We start from the raw sequence: 20,389 nt of genomic DNA on the forward strand, positions 1-20,389 counted from the left end.
TGATGCAGGGCTTTTGGTTTTGCTGTGGGCATGAATGTCTCCAAAAGCTTTATGGCCCGAAGTGTTAGGATACTTCTTTAATATAATAAATTTACACGTTTAACAGGTGGCACTCTAAATTGCAGTGTCTCAGCTCACTAACTTGTTAGGTTTTAACTGTCCTGACAGTAGAGGTGAAAGTACCAAGAGAGGGTTGGTTGGGTGGATGGCTGTAGACAGCATCATGGCCTGGCTGTATTACTTCAGTCATCTGAATTAGGTTGTAAAGAGCTAACTCTAGACAACCCTGCAATATCTAAAGCAGAAATAGCTATGGTTTTGACCTGTGGTTCTAATCAGTGTATCTCAAAATTACACGTAAAAGTTATTTGTTTGTTTTGTTGTTCTTTTTAATTCCTGTTCTTCTGGAGCTGCTGTCACTCTTCTGCTGCAGCGATGCACAAAGGAGACACAAGATTATCTGTTAGGATGAAAAAGCTGAGGCTAAATTTGTTGAGGGTTGTTGAGGGTTGTTGAGGACAGGCTGCTTTCATTGCATCTGTGGTGTGCTGCAACAGGTCAGAGGTGGAGACAGTCAAGTTAGTTGTCGGAGACTTGCTTTCTCATCTAAAATACCTAACTCTGGTGCCTAAGTATATGCTGGTTACACTAGGCCTCTCTTCTTCAGCATAAATTGCTTTAGAAATCGCCAGTGAATTGTCACTGAGATTTGTAATTCTAATTCCTCTTTTTCTTGCCTTTTAAGTCTCCTTTGCAAGTAATGGGAAACTTTCTTTCGGTATGTCTTACCCATCATAACTGCTGGTGCCATCTGACAAACTGAAGCTGCAGAGATCATTTCATCCTGAGATAAAAGGATAAAATTTCAGATAAGAGGAACTGAAGAACTGTGCATATTATTCATATAAAACAAATTTGAGTTCTGTGGGTCTAAATCAATTTAAAAGCTGGATGCTGCATATATTTGTGGACTAAGAAGGAAGAAAAGAATAATGAACAGTGTAGACATTTTTTATTTATTTCCTTCTGCTACCAAGGTAGTTTCTTTTGGTGAAGGTGACCTCTCAGATTTTCAGAGGGCAGGAAAGAACAGCTTGCTGTCTCATTGAAACAGCAATTTATACTGCTGCAGAAATACCAGGAAGGAACATGTGGGTCTCAAATTAAGTAGCACCATGCCTTTCTATACAGCCAATCCTGAGGATATCCAATGTATCCCTTCACCAGCACAAAGTCTGCAAGGTGCTAGTATCTCCTCATCTAAGAGGTGCAAATTTATCAGAACCTTTGCGTCTTTGATTTAGATTATTTATTTGTGAGGCCATCATGTTGGATATCTCAAAATATTTTAGTGTGACTTTCTTGAGCAAATAAAGCAAACTGGGGGAGTAAACCAAAGAGGAAAAAAAGTGCTGGAGAAACAGGTGTCCTTCCTTGATACCGAGAGAGTTTTCCTGAAAGAGAGAAGACACTGTGGTATGTCTAAATAAATAAAAGCCTTCAGTTTGTTTTTACTTGGGTGACAGAGATATGGTGGGTAAGAGTGTCTACATGGGAACATTCACCTGGATTTATATTTAACTCAATCTCATCTCTTTTACACAATGACTAAGGTTCCTCAGGGTTTTTAGGAAGACTTAAAGTCAGGAAATGATTTGGAAGGGGAACATTGTAATTGTGGTAACTGTGCTGGAATAAGCAGATAGATGTGTTCACTGTAACATTCTTGGCTATGAAAATGATATCTTTAATACACCAGTGCCATGTATTTTGCTTCTTGCACATCACGTGTGAATGGTATAGGATGAACTTGCTGTGCAGTATATGACTGAGATGTAGAAGCTGTGCAAGTGATTCAGTATGTACAGAGCTGTTTTGCATGGGAAGTCATAAACTCTAAGAGAATGCAGGCGAGGGGGAGTGCTACTATGCTGGGATGTGACAAATCAAGAAGTGTTGAGATTGGTGTGTTGTACTGAAGAGATTCTAGTAGATGGACCTAGCTCAGGGGAATCGCAGAATCACTAGGTTGGAAAAGACCTTTGAGATCGAGTCAAACTGTTCCTGTCCTCTACTAAGCCATATCCATAAGCACCTCGTCTACCTGACTTTTAAATACATCCTGGGTGGGGGCAAACATCCAGGGAGCTGCTTCTCTGATACACTGGAGCAGAGGCTGCAAGGCACAGCGCTATCTCAGAGTGTTTGTGCTTCTGCTTCCTCTTTAAAACGTAAAGTTCACATTTTCGTAGCTCTTGATAATGTGGCTTTGAAATGTGTGAGATTATGTATGTCTAAAGTATTGCTAAATTTCACATTGAGGTTTCTGTTTTTAATCTCTTTTAATTATTTTTTTCTGTAGGTTTATAAAATTTCCCCCAACTTTGCTTTCTTGGTGACATCAGGTCCTTTTGTTTACACGGCAGTAGCTGTCATAAATGTGCTTGTGAACAGCAGTCTTCTTCGTGGTGAGGCCCCCATGATCCTTGCACTGCATCCTTCTTTCACGGTGCCAGATAACAGATTCCAAGTTCAGACAGGTGAGTTCTTCCTGATACAAAGAGGAGGAGATGTAGCTTCATGCTGATTTGCACATCTTCACTTATGTTTAAGTATACAAGGGTAAGTCAGATACCTGTGTTCTACTGCTGTGAATCTTAATCCCTGTTTTTTAGTGAAATATTTGGCAAATCCATGCTTGAGAGATGATAAATTGTAACAGTTAACCCCATAATTTCATGATTTTTCAAGAAGCTTTTTGGCATGCTGCAAATGTAAGTGTGCTCTTGCTTCACAAGGAGAGGAGAGAGAAGAAACTGTGAAACATTTACTCATAAACCCAAACTACAGCTACTTTATAAAGCTTGAGTCAAATTTCAAATTCTGTTAACCTAAATGCTACTTTTTAGAATTGTCATAATGTGGGAGGATTGGTGAGCAAGATGATGGATTGCTTGCATATAACGTGAGCGGGAGTATTGCTCATGTAGCATTCAGCTTTCCATGGCTGCTGTATGGCAGCAGTTGAGGTGAAAACCATGGCAATGAAGAATCTGAAGTAAACTATTACCCATGTTATAGACTTCAGGAGTCAGTGACATCATTTAAAATTTTCCTCAGGCACTATTTGCATAAGAAAACCACCTGCCTGGTTGGTTGACTGTGTAATGAGGTAGCAGTAGGGGTTGAGTATATGAGCAGAGAGTTGTTAATTGTCAACCTTGTCAAATGTGGTACTTTTATTCAGGTATGTTTCCCCTGTTGTTTCTGCTCTGTAATAACTGTATAGTAAGATGACACTTCTTTAATTGTTTGGGTGTGATGTCTTTTTCCACTGCTTATCATGTTTATTTAAAGAGTAGACATGTTTTCTGTTCTTGAACCCTTGTATAACATTACAGTTAGGGTCTGTAGCCTAATCATAGCATGTCTTTGGGTAAGACTGTAGCAAGAAATTCACAGATGTGCATGTGGTTAAAGTCTGTCTGCTCATGTTCCTCTACACTCATTCTCTTCTGTGCTCTTCCTTTTTCTCCCATAAAAAGTTTTAAGCTTTATGTATCTAGATTTAAAAGGTTGTTTGCTAATTAAGTATTTTGAAAGTGTTAAACTCATACTAATGTGTATTAATGGACCCAATATGTGGAAAAAACTTTTTTTTTCTTTTTTCCTTAAGATTTTCATTGGTCTGTTGGGTACTAAGGATTTCAGTGTGGGTGATACAGTGTTCAAGTCACGTAAAATTAGCCATGTGTATGTAGTGAAGGTCTTTATGCAAGAGGAAACAGTGGGTATTTTGTCAGTAATATGTGTTGTTAAGCTAATTACTGCTGCAATAGATATTAATGACAGAGAATTTACTATCTTTCTACTCTATTTTTACTCAATGTTTCACTGACTGTGTCCTGAATTCCATGAAGAAGTGATAGGCCTGTGAGTTCTCCCTCTTGTTTTGTTCTCTCTCATGGAAGTGTTTGTCTGTAGGAGTAATGTCTACCCTTTCCCTTCAGTGCTTCAGTTTGTGCCTCGGAACGTGGATGTTGGGTTCTGCACCTTTAGCCAGCACATTGAGAAAGGGCTGACAATGGCACTCATGGAGGTGAGCGAGCACCAGGAGTTCTACAACCTCACTGTGCAGGTAAGATGATTAGCATGTTTTGTGTCTGGCCATTTTTCTCCTCGTCTTTGGTTGGCCTGTGTTTCATCTGGACAATAAAATGAGTTAGGTGTTCAGTTGCCTACCATTTGCCATCGAGATCACATAGAACTATGCGGCTTTGTAGCAAGTCAGGGCTTTTTCCCCTACAAAATAATATGGCACTAAACAGTTCCAAGCTTTTTGAAAAAGTCATCCAAGATGATGATTTATATCCAAAAGCATTATTAAATGTAATGGGGTTTTATGGTTTTTCATAAAAAGGCAGCCCCAATGTTTATGGAAGGCATTGGCCATCAGATTTTACTATTACAGAATAGGATATGGTTAGAAAGGTTTTTTGGAAGACAACTTTTAGGTCTTATTGCCACTCAGGGGATTCAGTTGGGAGATACAGGAGCTACATGCACTCTGTCATCATGTGAGCAAATACGCTAGTTTCTTCTCAGGTCTAGAAATACAGCAGTACATGATGTCCGCGACAGCTGCTGTTGGAACTTCACATATGAAATGTATTGCATGTTCACTGGGTACTGAATTGCCTTGCAGAGCTTAAATCTCCCTGGAAAGTCAGTAATTCAACTTAATGAGACCAACTTCCTCTTCCGTCTGGATTCTTAAATTTAATCTAGCTTTGCTATAATGCCAAAATTAGCAAAAATTTTATCGTGTTATTTAACTGGTACCATAAATGCCCATCTGTGGTATCCTAAAATAAAATCACAGCAGGAAAAATGACATAAACTTTATAGTACCTGAAGTAGTATACGGTACCTAAAGTACTGTAGTACTATATAGTGCATAAAATGCTCAGAACTGCACAACCAAATGCCGGTGAGACGTCTGACTGGGGAGGCTGAAGATAGAACATGCAAAACAAATTCTTGGACTATCAGCTTAGGAAACTTTTCTTTAAATGCTTCCTTACCATGTGGAATAGGTTTGCCTGCATGGATGTAGGGGCTGTGTACATGTGTGCCAAAAGGAATGCTTAGTAACCAGTGGTAGGGTCTGGGCATGCATGGTGCAGGAGGTTTTGAACCGTTTTCACAATGTTTCTTTATCATGGTCTCTTTCTGGCTGTTTCAGGGAATGTGGTTACCACTTTAAGATTTCTTTATTGGTGGATTTATTTTGCTGTCTGACCCTCTAGGTGTTCAGGGAGGGTTTTTTTTTTTTGTCATTTTATGGGCTGTAGCTTTCAAATTGTTCTGGATTACGATTGATGTTAAAGGATAACTCTTAGGAGTGGAATTCACATGTAGCTTTGTCTCTTCTGATGCTCAGCAGGCTGAAGCAACCTGGAATAGATGTTCCTCTGTTTCAGTGTGAACTGCCTTCCCCCTTCATATTAGAGAGAAAAAAGGCTGTCAAGGAAGGAATGGAAATGCCAGTGGTTTGATTTTGCTGACTGTTCTTCAATCTTGTCTTTTCAGATACTGAATATAACGCTGAGTAGGCCTGGGGCAGCGTTTCGGCAAGGCCCTGTGAGCATTGTTTTTGCCGTCCGAGATAAATACGGTTTTCTAAATGGGTCTGAAGTCAGTGAGCAGCTAAGAAACCTGTCTGTGGTGGAATTCAGCTTCTATCTGGGCTTTCCTGTGCAACAAATTGCTGAACGTGAGTACTTGCTGTTTGCCAAGACTACGAAATGCTTTCTTTGTTTTGGTTTTTCCTCTTTATACTTTTACAGCAATTTTGTACATAAATGATAGTGTAGCTTCTATCCTTAATTATGCAGAGCAAATCCATGCCTCTCTCTGCTCACATACAGCAATGTTACAGCAACTTGTTGGTTTTGTTACCGTTCTTTCCTTCTGCGTCAGGCCAGTTGGTGCTTAACCTGGCTTCATTTTTCCCTGGTGTTAGTCTAGACTTCTTTTTTTGTTTTAAAAAGTTGCTTTGGTCAATATTGCTTGAACTGTGATCAGAGGTATGTCTGTGGATGTGACTACAGGGGCTTTGGCCGCTTCTCAGCATGGTTTACTACCTTGTGCTTTGTGTTGCACTTAACTGTGGCTCTGTCTTCTAGGAAATCTGGGACATTGCCTATTTGCCCCTACAGTCTATCTGGGCTATCTGTTAGCAGCACAGGGGCTGGGTGTTTTGAGTTACCTATTATCCTTTGAATTATTACCTTCTAAGAGTATCTGTTGCTTCTCACATACAACGTGCATTGCAAGTCCCTTTTTCCAGTCCGTGGTTAAAGTTAAGATTGATGGGAACTACCTGCATAGCAGAGTTTGCTTGACACTCAGCCTTGACAACTTATGTTTGGTTAGATTTTTCAGATGACCTCAGTCTCATAAATAAGCCAAATTTCTAAACTCAGCACTTACCCTTCACCATTAATGGATTGCTCATGATAGCAATGTCTAATGAATGTTAAGCAAGAACATGGGAGACCAGTACCTGCATTTCTTGACGCATGTGGTACTGTTAACCCAGTCCATTAAATCCCGGTTTCTCCTAACTTACTGTGCTTTCCAATGCAGTTTTTTAATTACCAGAGTTATTTTTGTGAGCTATATAGGTGCATAGCACCTGACACAGTGATTCTGTCTATACAGTTTAATGCCTAATGGAAAATGGGGCCTAATGGCAGCTGCTGTTTATGCAGCTGTGCAGTAGTACGTCAACAAAGGTGGCAGTGTGTTTGTCAACAGAAGAAGCCGTTCTCTGTAACACTTTTAAATCTGTGTAAGATGACTGCACAGGATACTTTTCCCTATGACTAGAAGTTGTGTAAACTCGTTTTTAAAACTTTTTTTCATTTTTTTAGCATTTTGAACCATCTGCTCCCATAATCAATGAAAAAACATAGCAGGCTGTTGTCTCATTTCCTTAGAACATTTCTGCTCTCAGTCAGTCTCATACAGACTCTATCTGTTTAGGGGTAGTGTGTTTGAAAAAGTCTTGAGAATCCTTGTCCGTAGATGACTACCATTTCTGTTCCTTGGGAGGCTGCAGAATTTCTTAGATTGTGGACTCTGGTCTTTATTTGTCCATGAATTCAAATCAGGCGTTGCTCTTGCCTTGACTGCTTAAGAGACACCTCTCTACTCTGCATTGTCTCTTTTACACCTTTGTACTAGAGTTTATTACTTTTGGGCTCTTGGTTATTATTTTCAGTGTCATGGAACATTTTTTTCCTGTGATGCACACACTTTGGGTCCTGCAGTTTTTTGTTTTGTCCACATGTTCTGGAGTGAAATTTGTAGTGAATTTGTGGGTTGCCCCTTTCTGAGAATCCATGTTTCAGATTGTGCGATGGAGCTGCAGTGCAACTAAATGCTAACAGAATTTCCACCAAGGGCAGTGTATCCTGAAAGACAGGCTGGTCATAGGGGAAAAGCATTCCTATTAAACATGCATGTGCACTCTTCTCCTTCTTTTCCTTTCCTGATGGTACTTAAGAAATTTGAAGGTAACTAGTGCTCCTATCAGGAGCCCTCTGTGTGTTATCTGTATGCTTATAGTGCTGGCCAGTGGGGCCAACTCCCAGCCAGTGCCAGCGGACTCCTTGGTAGCTCACATGTTAATGAGAAAGTCATGCAGAGTAAAATGAGTGAGGAGTACCGTCTGCCTTTGGAAAAACAACCCCTTAAAATTTCTCCTCCTTTCCTGATCGTGCTGAGGATCTGCAGTGAAGTAATGTAGATACAGGCTGTTGGGGCCTGGCAAATTTAGCCTCTGTTAGCACAGGGGCATGTCCAAGCCTGTGGGTGACTTACAGAAATAACTTTGTTTCTGAAGCATCAGGAATTGTTTGTTTATTCCTGCTGGTGATTTTAAACAAATATGCCAACGGTGTGGTAATTTCCTTCCTGTAGATGCCAGCATAGGCCTCCAGACTTCAACCACAAAATTATTCTTTCTCCCCTCAGATCCACCAAATCTCCCAAATACTGAACCTCATGTCCTCATGCAGACCCTTTGTGTAGTGAGTTACTCATTAGCAGTGACTACATCCACCCTGATACACATTGTATTCCCAGATTCTCCTACTAGGAGCTCTTTAAAAATGCTATTTCTTTGATGCTTATCACCAGTAGCAGGAATGACAGGAGCTGAACGAGCTATGTGTCACCCTTGCCTTCACTGATTTCACCTAACTGCAGCCATAGTTTATTGGAAGAATGTTGCCAGCAGAGCATGGCACTCGCCTTGTTGCTGGTGTCTCTTGGTTTGATACAGGAATTTTAAAGACAGTCTTCCAATTTGTCCAGACTGAAGTTTAAAAAACCCCATAATTTTATATTAAAATAAGTAAATACATGCAACAAATAAAATATATTAATTTTCAATTTAGTAATTCAGAACTTTTAGGAATTATGAGATCTTTCCAAAGTTCATAATGTAGAAAACGTAAGGATTTAGTAGACATAGTGCCCAAAATCAAGGAACATCTTGTCAGCATTTGACTTGCTTGTGGCTAGAGGAGCTTGTATTTACTGTAGATTGAGCCCACTGCAGGGCAGCTCATTTTGATTTGAACATGTCTAGTTTGGTCTCAGTAGTGTTTCGGCACATTTGTAGTCACTGTTTTGGAACACCAGACGCGGTGCGATTTGATAAGTCAGCAAAGTGGGAACACAGTTTCTCAGCTTGTTAGAGCTCTGGGTCTGTCTGTCAGCAAGCACAATAATGAATGTAGCTCATGCACTTTTATAAGTGAGGCAACCATACTTGGTTATTTTTAGCTGTTTCTACAGTTTTTTTGCACTGTTCCTGTGACTGTATTTTGAGCCAAAGGATTTTAGATCTTCTGTATTCGAGCCAGAAATCATGTCCAAAGGCTCAGCAGCGTTGGGCACATCCTTCTTGAGACATCTTATTCATTAGTCTGTTGAGGATGACCAACAGCCAGATCTCAAAAACAGCTTTGGCAGGGTGATGCCTAAATGTTTTTGTTCTTTAGATCCTGAACTCTCTTCTTTCATTCTGTCCCTTGGTCTACAAAGGAGCTGTAGCAGGGAAGGTGTTGTGATGATCTTCCGTAGAGAGGTATCTGCTTTACTCTATGCAAATAAAAGCACAACTCTCTGCTTTTCAGTGTGAATTTTGGGGGAAATTTTGAATAACAATAACACAAGTAATTGCTTATGTAAATATGAAATGTTCCTTTCCAGACTGTGCTATGCCATTTATACCTTAGTTATCAGACATGATAACAGTTGGTGGTAACATTCATACCCCAAGGGCTCCATATATGATTTTGTAAATTTTATAGACTACATCTGGAGAAAAAGAACTGATTTGTAGGTGAGCTGAGCTGTCACGGTGTTTCTTTCTAAGGAAAAGCTACTTGTGTAATATCACTGCCTTGCCTTCAATATCCCAAATGTAAGCCTTGTTTGAAGGAATGTGTTTGCTCCTTACCACTTACTCCTTCAGAGCTTTCCCTGGTTGTTTGTTGAGTTTTTTCTCACATAACTAATGTGTACTGTTTACACTTTTAACTTATGTGAGTTGTCCCTGTGCAATACATCATTATCAACAGGATTTTTTTGTCAGCTTTTTTCCACTCGTTTAAAGTCAGGGTCAGTAGGGAAAGTTCTAGTTTGGCAGAAGGGACCGTTCTAAGCAAGAATGGGGCTATGGGAGTGGTCAAGCCTGGAAACTTCCAGATTTCTTTTTTTCCCCCCACAGATTTCTAGGTTACTTCAGTAACATGCTTCTATTCAAACATTCAGTTTATACCTTTCATCCTGCTTATTTTGCTTTGTCCTTCTAACAACTTAGGTTGTAAATGGTCATGACCTACATGTCAGCAGAAAGAAAATGAATCTAGTCATGGCTTTTGGGTGCTGGTTCATTAAAAATGATAGGAATTAATATATTTGGTATCTCTATGGCTGGGAGATTTCTCTGAGGAGAGTCAAAGGCTGGCTGTGGACTGGATGAGGAATATTGACCTTCATGAACTTAGCTCAAATCTCTTTCTATTTAAATTTATAAAACAAGCAAAGAGTTGCCTTGGGACTTGCTATTTTTTCAGTGCCTTTTGACGGGTGTCATCTATTTGAGATATCTCAGAGATGTTGCAAGGCTGATAGGGTAATATAAAACCATAGGATACAGTCAGAAGACTGCAGAAATATTTGGCAGTTGTTTTCTGGGTGGATTTTGGACTAGACTTTTAATGGGTACAATGTGTTACTATTGTCCACACCCCTATATTTGCATAGAATCTTGTTTTTCAGTTGATGCCTTCTCATTCCAAATACTGCGTTGCCTCCCTGCTTTCTATTACTGTTGATCCCTTTATCACAAATAAGAACAATCAATGTGGTACCGGTTCGATCCTGCATGTCTCCGTAGGAGAGGGTCAGAGAGATCCTTCTTGGAGCATCTGGTGAAGGCCGTGTTGCCTGAGTGGTGTGCTTCAGACTGCTGTCGTGAGGTTTCTGGGTGACTAGGTGACCCTCTGCTTTTTCAGTCAACATTGAATCCATGTGTTAAGCTCTGTGGTACTTCAGGGCTGCGTGTTACAATCTTCTAATGATGCATCTACTTGATTAATGCATCTATAGCCACTAGCAGGCCAGGCACAATCTAAGTAATAATTGCACTTTATCTCTCTGACTTCCCCCTCAGAATAACAATCAGTCTGGTTTTATTCATTAGTTCCAGGGGGCATTAGGAATCTGGCACATGCGGTCTTGCTGCAGTTCTGAGACTCCAGCTGAGCTCAGAATCTGGCCATGCGTGTGCTGGTGACACACTTGAGTGACCTGCAGAGTAGGAGTTGGAGCTGGATTTTTCTGACTTGTGCGCCTGGTCTCAGTTGCAGAAGTGTCTGTTGTTTCTTACATTCTTCATCAGGTTTTAGAACCCAGCCTTAGCTGCCAATGATTATTGCACTTTGTACTTTTCAATTTCGAGATTTTCTGCTCAAGTTGTGTTATTTTTAAATTTCATTAAACCCATGAAGAGTTTGAGTGAATAGTCATCCAGCAATTTGCATGAATTAAATAATTTTCAAGCACTAATTAGGAAAAGTATAAAGGGCACGTTAAGTATTGAGGCAAAACATGATTTAGGTTTAAAAGAAGGAAAAACTTTCAACTGCTAGCAGTTCAAAGTTTTATGGCCATTGGAAGGTTTTTGATTTTCTTATCTTGCTCTTCCCAGGCTTTGGAAAAACAACAGATGCCGTTCAGTTTGTGCTCTTTTGTTCAGGTTGTATTTCTAAATTGAAGTAAACAATTGCATGATCAGAGTAAATAGAATTGCAATCTAAAAGCTGCAGTCAGAAAAATCTTGTAGGGGGTTGCCAGAAATAAATGGGTTTGTTTAAATGGGCTGTGAGGGGCTTTTCGTGTGTCTGAGGGTTTTGGAAATTTGACGCATCCTGGTCAGTGCATAGAGGGCTGATTGTTTCCTGTCCAGAATAAAGGACCATATTCTTGTACCCTTCTGAATAGTAAGTCACAAACTACCTCCAAAGTGGTTCTCTTGAAACCAGTACTGAAATAAAGGCGGAACAATAACATTTTCAGTTTTTTCCCCATAGGACTATTCATAAATCTATGAAAATAAAAGGTACAGTGTAAATAGTTATTCCTCTGCTCTTGCCTTAGCAAAAAAGAGTAATTTTTAAAGGGACAAAACAATCAGTTTTTACCTACACCAAGAGAGCTCAGCGACTCTGCAAAAATTACTGTACGATTTTCTGTTTCTCTGAAATACTTAATAGTAGCAAGTGATTCTACAAATGAAGACAGGACATCTTTACTTGAAATTGATCTTGCATGGACCAGGTCATGTAATTGTTACGTGCCACATTCTTCCTATCCATGAAATGGTTTCAAAATTAACCTTTGTACAATGCTTAGCAAACTGCACCTGGATTAAATATTTTGAGAAACTTAAGATTTTTCCTTTTTCTTATTGCCATAGTGAAGCTTAAGACTTCTTTTGAGCAAACTGTTGGCCCAGCCCCCATCTTCACTTGTTTCCCAACATATCTTTACTGCTCTCCAGTGGATACCTTGGGAAAAATCCTATCCCTACTGAAGTCAGTGAAAATTGACTTTATATAGCTCACTGGAGCAAGGATTTCACTCTGGAGCAGAGGATTTGTGGAAGAACTGAGAAATTAAGAAAGCCTGGAGTCACCAAGCCAAACAAAATTAAGGAGATGTGTCCACAGCAATGTTTCCACATACAATTATTTGTCTTATTTGTAGAAGAAAAAATACTAGTGGTGGGGTTTTTTAAATGCTTCCCTCTGCACAAGACTGGAACACGAATCAAATGTATTGTTTCCTGCTTTACATTAAGTGTTTCTGTGTAGTTTCTGCCTCAGAGAAGGTTACATTTTCATTCTGACACTCATGAATTGCCTCATTGACCCTTGAGCAAAAGTCTGATCCTGCAGTTAGCTCAGTAAGTCACAGTTCAGACAAGTGAGCTTTTACTTTCAAGTATGAAGGAGCAACAACTTCAGTACAGCAACTTGAAATCTTCCAGGTAATAAATCTGACTGCCTCAGTTAGCTTCTTCTTTGTTCGGAGATGAAGTGGGGAGTGCATGTTCGGAGCACTTTCCTTACCGTTGTGCCTGCATAGCCTCAGGATTAGTAATGCATCTGTGTAAATGCAATGCTTGCTGACAGTATAAATTATGAAGTGGCTTCTTTTTCAAGTGTATGTTGTTGAGAATATTGTTCTTATGGATGTTTTTCCTCCGTTCTCTTTTTTTCCCCTCAGCCTTTCATTATCCTAAGCTTAATGTGTCTCAGTTGATGAAATCTTCCTGGGTGAGAACAGGTACGTATAGTCTCTGTGAGTAAGAAAGAGTGCAATTATTTATGTTAGCAGGATAACTAGCCAACATAAATGTTGATACCTTGGGGGTGCTGCATTTTTAAGAGGTAATAACATGCCTGAGGTGAACAGATTCTAAAACCAAAGGTCTAGTGACCTGTAATGTCTGGGAAATGTAATTCCCAGGTCTAGAATGAGCTACCGCAATTCCTTGATAATGCACACAGAGTAGTTTTTGTCTATAAAGCATTTCATTCTTAGTGAGACAACTTACGTTGTGTCATGTTTTACCCTGGCAGGCAGCTAAAACAGCCACACAGCCATTTTCTCACTCAACCCCCTCCCTGCCCCAGTTGCATGGGGGGAGAGAGTCGAAAATAAAAAGGGTAAAACTTGTGGATTGAGATAAAGACACTTTAATAGGACAGAAAAGGAAGACAATATTACTAATAATGATGATAAAATATACGGAAGATATGATGCACAGCACAACTGCTCACCACACAAAACTCATGCTCAGCTACTTCCTGAGCCACGTTGCCTCCCAGCCAACCCTCGGTTATATACTGAGCATGACATCCTATGCTTTGGAATATCCCTTTGGCCAGTTTGGGACAGCTGCCCTGGCTGTGTCCCCTCACAGCTTCTGGGGTACCCTCCACCTTCTTGTTGGTGGGGCTGTATGAGCAGCTGAAAAGTCATTGACTGCTTGGCAGCAACTAAAATACCAGCATGTTATCGGTTTTATTCTCATCCTAAATCCAAAACCCAGCACTATACCAGCTGCTAGGAAGAAAATTAACTCTACCCCTGCCAGAACCAAAATGCATTGTCAGGCATGGAACGTTTACTCTGTGTGCTGTCAATATGCCATGTTGATTTTTAGGTTTTTATTTTAAGTGAAAATTCAAACTTTATTGGTGTGCAGCTTTCTACCAAAATGTGCCAGCAACAAACCAGAATGAAAATAGCTACATTCTGAGTACATGGAAGAGTTTCATCACATTTCATTGATCTTTTTTGATTCATTCACCGCAGATCCCTCCCACCCAAGTCTTCTGTATGTTTTATTCTGTAATTCACAGATAGTGTTGAGCTGTCACGTTTAGATTGCTTAAAGGCTGTTGAAGTTGTCTCTACGCTGTAGGTCCTACCTGCTTCTTTTAAGCAGAAAGCCTGAATGGTGACCAAGCTATGCTCAGTAAAAGTGGCTGTTAGGGTGCAGATGCCCCACTGGATACACTTTTGTCTTCCCACAACTTTTCCTCGTGTGGTATAGACTTTTACTCTTTCTTTAGGAATACCCGTGTCCACTCACCAGTGACCCAGCTTACTTTTTAAGCAGGAAACCAAGTATCTTCTGAAGCTCACACAGTTTGTTTTAGAGAAGAAAAAATTATTTCAGATCATATTCAGTAACATGCATGCATCCCACATCCAATGTAATCCTTCTTTGGAGATTTATGTTGACTTGTTTGGTCATACCCCCACTCTCTCTTGCTCAGCCTTAGGTTTGCTTTATCTGTTGTTGCTGGAATGTCACTTAAATCCTATAGTAAAAAAAAAAGGTTCTTCCAGCTCAAAACTCAAGTCCCTTTTGGGTTTTCTAAACTTCATGTCTGTAAGATTTTGAAAGCCAATTGCAGCACTTTTTTTCCTGTAGAGGAATTTTTTGTAATCCCAGTTCTTGCAGGCAGCACGAGAAGAGCTGGGAGATTTAAAATGGATCATTCCTTTCAGTCTGTATATTGTATTGTACAAGTAATGACTCATGGCACAGGAAAATGATAGGACTAATGCACGTAAAGATGAGATTTTAGTATTAGGTTACCCAGATATATGTGCATGTATCCCAGTAATCGTAAGAAGTTGAGCTATGCAATGTTCTCTGTAGCCATCCCTCTCAGTTGTTGAATCCAGTTCATGCTATTAAACATAATTCATTGATACTGAAATTCAATACACAGGCAATAATGGTCTTCCACTTGCTGTATATAATAGCCTAAGGGCACTGTCTATTTATTCCGCTATTTAATTCTGCAATACTCAGTCTGGAATTGAATTTAGAAGGCAGATGCTGTTGATCTCTGTAGAAATCATGAAAATGTTTCCATTTTCTGACATCTGCAGTGAAAATTCTTAAATAAGTGGGTTTAATATTTTTTGTTTTAAAAATTAAAATTATATTTATTGATTTTATCTAATTGAACAGCTTTTATTAAGCACCACACTTAAATAAACATGAAGACACTTACTGAAGAATGGACTTTTAAAAAATATAAACCATTATAGTGGAGAGCCTCAGAAATGAAATCTGAATTATTTTACGGCAGTCAGTGATGAGGTAGTTTACTATCCTTTAGGGTTGTTTAATTATGTCACTCCACTTCTCTCCTACTGGACACCATCTTGTTAGTAAACATTGTACTTTTTTGCAGTTTCCTATGTGTTCTTCCTCAGGGATTCTTCCTAGAATTAGCTGCCCCAGTGACCCATTGTACTTGGGGTTGGGAAGTGGGCAGGACTGATAACCAGGGTGTTTTTTGTGTGCTGCAATTACCATACTTGTTTAATTTTTATCTTCTCTAGGGAAAATGCACTTGGAATATGCAGCTTCGTTGACCGTCTCCTATTTTTTCTCTTTGATTCTGAACATTTTCCCTCCCTGCCCATTTCCACCTCTGTATTGCTTCCAAACAATGTTTTTACTGCAGTAGTTGTGTCAGAGAAGCTGAGACTGAATTTTCTGTTACTTGTTTTTACACAGTTCACTGAATGCTCGTAAGTTTGTATTTTTTTAGGATTGAAACTGTTGCTTTGATATCTCAGGTCTGTCTAGGCTGGTTGAGATTCCAAAAATGCCCTCTGTCCTACTTTTTTTTTTTTTTTTTACCTTTTGTTTGTTTTGTTCTTTTAACCCTTTCTCTGTTCCAACATGTAACCTGTGGCCGAACTGGGCAGTATTTCCATATGAATACAGCTGCTCTTGAGCTGTCCCTGAGATGTCACAGGGTGACTCAAAGCTTGTAATTGAAGTTGAAAAAAAAAAACAAACCCCACACTGAGAAGTTGTACTAATTCATTTGTGTTCTTGGGTTGCTTTCTCTGTGATGTAGTTCTCTTGGGTGTCGTCGACCAGCGAATTCAGGAGGAAGTGTTTCGGGCTGAGATGGAGCGGAAACTGGCTCACCTGTTAAACGAGGCTTTGGTCAGAGGGCGGATATGGAGACGAGCCAGTTTTGCAGGCAGCAACATTGTGCAGGTATTAAGAGCTCAAAGTCAGAGGAAGAAATAAAGGGTAATGAATTATTGAATAAGTTAATGTTGTGTAGAATTTTTGTTGGGAAAGATCAAAGCGTATGTCCTGGTTTTTGCACCTGAATTACGGTTCTTCTGGATACTTGTTGTCTTTTAAGTTAAACACAACAGATAGAAGCAACTGAGTATTTTAAGTGGCCACTGAAAAAATTCTGATGAAATAATATGGAAAACTGTTTTACCAACATCCTATTTTTAAACCTTGCGATCTAGTCTGCCTTACATGAGGTGCCTCGCAAAAGGAGACAGGATGCTCATCTGAGTCAGAAAAGTGCTCTGCTGGAACAACTGCTTCACATGTCTCCGTTCTGCCTTGGTGGTGGTGGAGAAATATGAAATAGAATCATATGCGGCTTGATGCAGCTGTAGAGTAGTATGTCCTACCCCTTAACTGCCTATTTGTTGTGGTACTCCTGGTCACAGGAGTGGTATTCAAGTAAGAGTGATTAATCGTGTCAAGTTTTGGGTGCATGGCAGCTTCTGCTTTCTGGATTCCAGTGCTCCTTTGTCACAGGTGGAATTATTCACATAATGTCCAGGCAGACTTGGATGTTCAGTTTTAAGTTTTAAATTTTCACATGTGTTCTTTCTAGTCAATTCAACAAACTGAAAGCCAAAATACTTCTTAATGGCTCATCTACTTAAAAATTACTTTTTCCAACTAGTTCATTGACAGCTGGTATACTTAGATACCCTTCTAGTAGTTCACACCTATTATTTTTATTTAATTTAATCCTACAGATTTTGCTACTACTTACATTTCCAGATGTTAGGATTTTCTTCTGTTTTCCTGTCTCAAACATCTGTTTCAGTAATTGAGATTAGGTTTTTTGTGCATCTTTGAATTGCTATAAATAGGTAGATGTCTGCTTCAGATCTTCTATTCCCAACAGCTCTTATTGCGCTTTATTCTTTATGTCTCAGTCCTCCTTTTGCATGTACATTAAATATTCCTTATGTTGCTGGCAAAGATACCACAGCCTATAACATGTTTACATAGATTACAGTTTTACTAATTTACACAATAAAGGTCAGGTAGTTTATTTTTGCATACACAAAATTACAAGCAGGTCCTTTCTAGCTAAAGGAAAGTGAAAATACAGGGGTTTTGTTAATGACTTTTTATTGGACATAAGATAAGGTCTGCAGCTTATGTTCCAAACAGCAGCACTGCTCATTTATGCCACTTAATTAGTGCAGAGTCTGCACGCAGCTGTCTGTGGGCAGTGGAGGATTCCCTTAGTTACAGTCAACATATCGTATCATCTCAGATAACACAGGCCTTCTCCAGGCGCTCACAGCCCACACTATTAGATTGGGTTAGCACTGTATTAGAAGGAGTATGGAAGTAGAAGGCTGAAGGTGGTACTTTGCTAAGAGGTCCTTTCGAGTGAAGGCCACTTTTTTCAAGGATGCTGCCCTGTCAGTTGAAGGTCTGGTCCATAGTTGTTGGCAATGTTTTACTGCTGCTAATTCTGTTCCTGATAGCCAAGTTTACAAGCTGGTTTTGAAGCGTGTTGCATATATGCATCTGTTTGTGTCTTCAGGGAGAGCTATTAATTTTCCTTCTGCTTTAAATTCAGATTTTCCCGTATGTATTTCTTGTACACCAACCAATAACTACTACAGTAGTAGGCCACAACAAAGTAAAAATAAGAACAGAAGCTGCCAGCAACATCAAAGTATTGGTTACTTTTATTAGCAGGACATGCATCTATCCACAAAAGACTAGACACCCATTTCACTTGTGTTAAGCCCCTGGAGGACAGGAGTTTTTCCTAAGCTAAAAGATGTTTATAGTCTATTGAAATGTGACATTTCTAAGCTCTGGAAAATCAGGACTGTGGGTCAGAAGGTGAAGCAATTATTTGTAAATGTTACTGCAGGCTTATTGGTTTCCCTTAACATGCTAAGAAAATAGAAGCGATACCTTGTGAGGTTTAGATTTCATGTCTAAAGGCGCATGTTAGGATCTAAGAATTTTAAAAATAGTTGTTTAAATCTGGAGACTTTGAATTAGATCTTTGGGCTACTTAAGGTGCCCAAGGAACAAGTTTTTCCCTCCTGTTTGCCTATCTGTACCATGAACAGGTGGTATACTATGATTAAAAAAAAAAAACGAAAAAAGAAAAAGGTTTATAATCATTATATTAAAAACCTCTGAAATCCCAGACCAGAGATGTTCCATTCATTTTTGTGTAATGATCATACTGATGTTTCACAGAGCAAGTGTTACTTTTTCTTTTAATACATATCTGCTGTGGCTGCAGATTGGAGGCACACATTCAATGCTGTTTGAATTGCATCTGCAGAGAATGGGCCCCATGCTATATATTGTCAATATTTTATCATAAATCTTTCCATTTTTTGATGAACTAAATGTCTCAATAGTTGCTTACAAATACATGAGAAGCTAAGGCAAAAATAATTAATTTTCCTTCCTGTCACACTGGTCTTTTGAACCTAACAGAAAGTAAAAAGTTGATCCTATTTAGTGACAGAAAGAACGATGTTCTGATTTAAGAGCACATTGGGTGATGCTGTGGTTGTACCATGGGTGAGGAAGTAGTAGCTATGAGAGGACCTAATGACTAAATTGGGGTGTTCATCAGGGCGGAGGCTTGTTCTCTTGGTTTTCTGCCAGACCCTTAGGTGTCTTTCCCACATGTGTAATCTGAGTAAAGGCCCAGTCTTGCTTTTAGGTTTTTAAATATCACCTCTGGGGACTGCTGCTCCTTGACCTTTTCCTCAGAGGTGTTTTGCCCCTCTGTCAGGTCACCCACAGCCTGTTTGCACCTCTGCTTTGGCAAGCCAGTTTCTCGGCTGGCTGAGTGTCTGATAGTCAGCAGAGGAAACGTCCTTGGCATCGCCGTTGCCCCATCCTACTTGGCAGAGCGGGTGAGTGCTTGGTGCTATGGCAGGCACTACCTGCTCAGCCCTAGCCAAAACACCTTGGGAGGAAGCTGGCTGCCCATAAGCAGCAGTTTCCCATCCTGACAGGTTCCTGTGGAGGTTGCTCTGGCCCAGGGCGGGTTACGTGCAACTCCTGTCTCACATATGTTTTGTGTTGTGTTTTCTGCTGAACTGTTCAGACCATGGTACAGCTTAATTTAGCTGACCAGACATTGAAATCCTACTTTTAATAAGGCAGAAAGCAGAATCTTTTGGTTTGGGGTTTTTTGTGGGGTTTTTTTTTGGGGGGGGGAGAGTAGGAGGGGTGTTCTTTCCTAAGGAAAGAACGTAGTGAAAATAGGGAAAATAATCCTTGTTACAAGCATTTGGAAGATTGTCTGTGTATTTGCTTGTTCCTAAGTAACGCTTGTGCCTTTGAAACCCTGAACTAGTTCACCCAGGGATTCCTTACTCCTGGCAGGGTTGCTGACTGGGACGTCCCGCTGGTTGACCAACACTGCCAATGCTTGTCCGCCTCCTGCATTTCCCCACTTGCAGTGATGAGCTGGGTCTGGTTACCAAGGCAACTCTGTTCACTGACCTACGATATTCACTTGAAAACACTTTTGAAATTAAATTTACTGACACCTGAACACAGTTAAGCCTTTACTCTGTGGAGGTTAAGCACACATCTAGTATCAACAAAGATGATATCATTATGCAGAAGTTGAAAAAGTCTTTTTTGTTTTCTGCATCCCATGTATTGAAATTCCTGTATCTTCTCCCACCCTATGTCATCCCTCACTGCCAAAACATAAATGTAAAATGCTTAAATGCTTCCTTACATATGGGCTGCATTGCTCCATGCCATTTCTGCCTCTACTTGCATTCCTGGCACTCTCAAGGATTGAGACACCTTTGTAAAATATGGGACAGAACCCGTCTGAGGCTGCACAGAGAGTATAATTTGGAGCAAAATGGCACAAAACTTAGCGTACAGGAACTATATAAAAAAATGAACAATGTGGCTGTGTACGTTAATTTTGTAAACAAACAGTGCATATCCAGTGTGCCATTTTTGGGGTTGCAGAGGTTAATTTAAAAAAAAAGTTTAGTGAGGTACTGTGACAGAGATGAAAGCTGAAGTACAGATACTGCCACAGCTGCTGAGTTAATGTACAAGTCTAGTTGTGCCTTGTGCTTACCTCAAGAAAATTCTGTTCAGCCATCAGCTTCTCCAGAACAGAAA

General features: G+C 39.8%; 1 protein-coding gene across 1 annotated transcript in view; it reads left to right on the forward strand.

Moving 5' to 3' along the window:
* The window catches only part of KIAA1549, a gene marked incomplete at both ends in the record, with an annotated part of 147,858 nt that overhangs the window by 80,645 nt on the left and 46,824 nt on the right, over positions 1–20,389 (forward strand). Inside the window, 5 exons of the mRNA XM_084273031.1 lie at positions 2,363–2,540; positions 4,011–4,138; positions 5,593–5,776; positions 12,874–12,933; positions 16,047–16,192. Coding sequence (XP_084129157.1) covers positions 2,363–2,540; positions 4,011–4,138; positions 5,593–5,776; positions 12,874–12,933; positions 16,047–16,192 — 696 coding nt within the window. The remainder of the gene's footprint in view (positions 1–2,362; positions 2,541–4,010; positions 4,139–5,592; positions 5,777–12,873; positions 12,934–16,046; positions 16,193–20,389) is intronic.

This window comes from Gallinula chloropus (genome assembly GCF_964237585.1).
Source record: "Gallinula chloropus genome assembly, chromosome: 1".
NCBI classification, from domain to species: Eukaryota; Metazoa; Chordata; class Aves; order Gruiformes; family Rallidae; genus Gallinula; species Gallinula chloropus.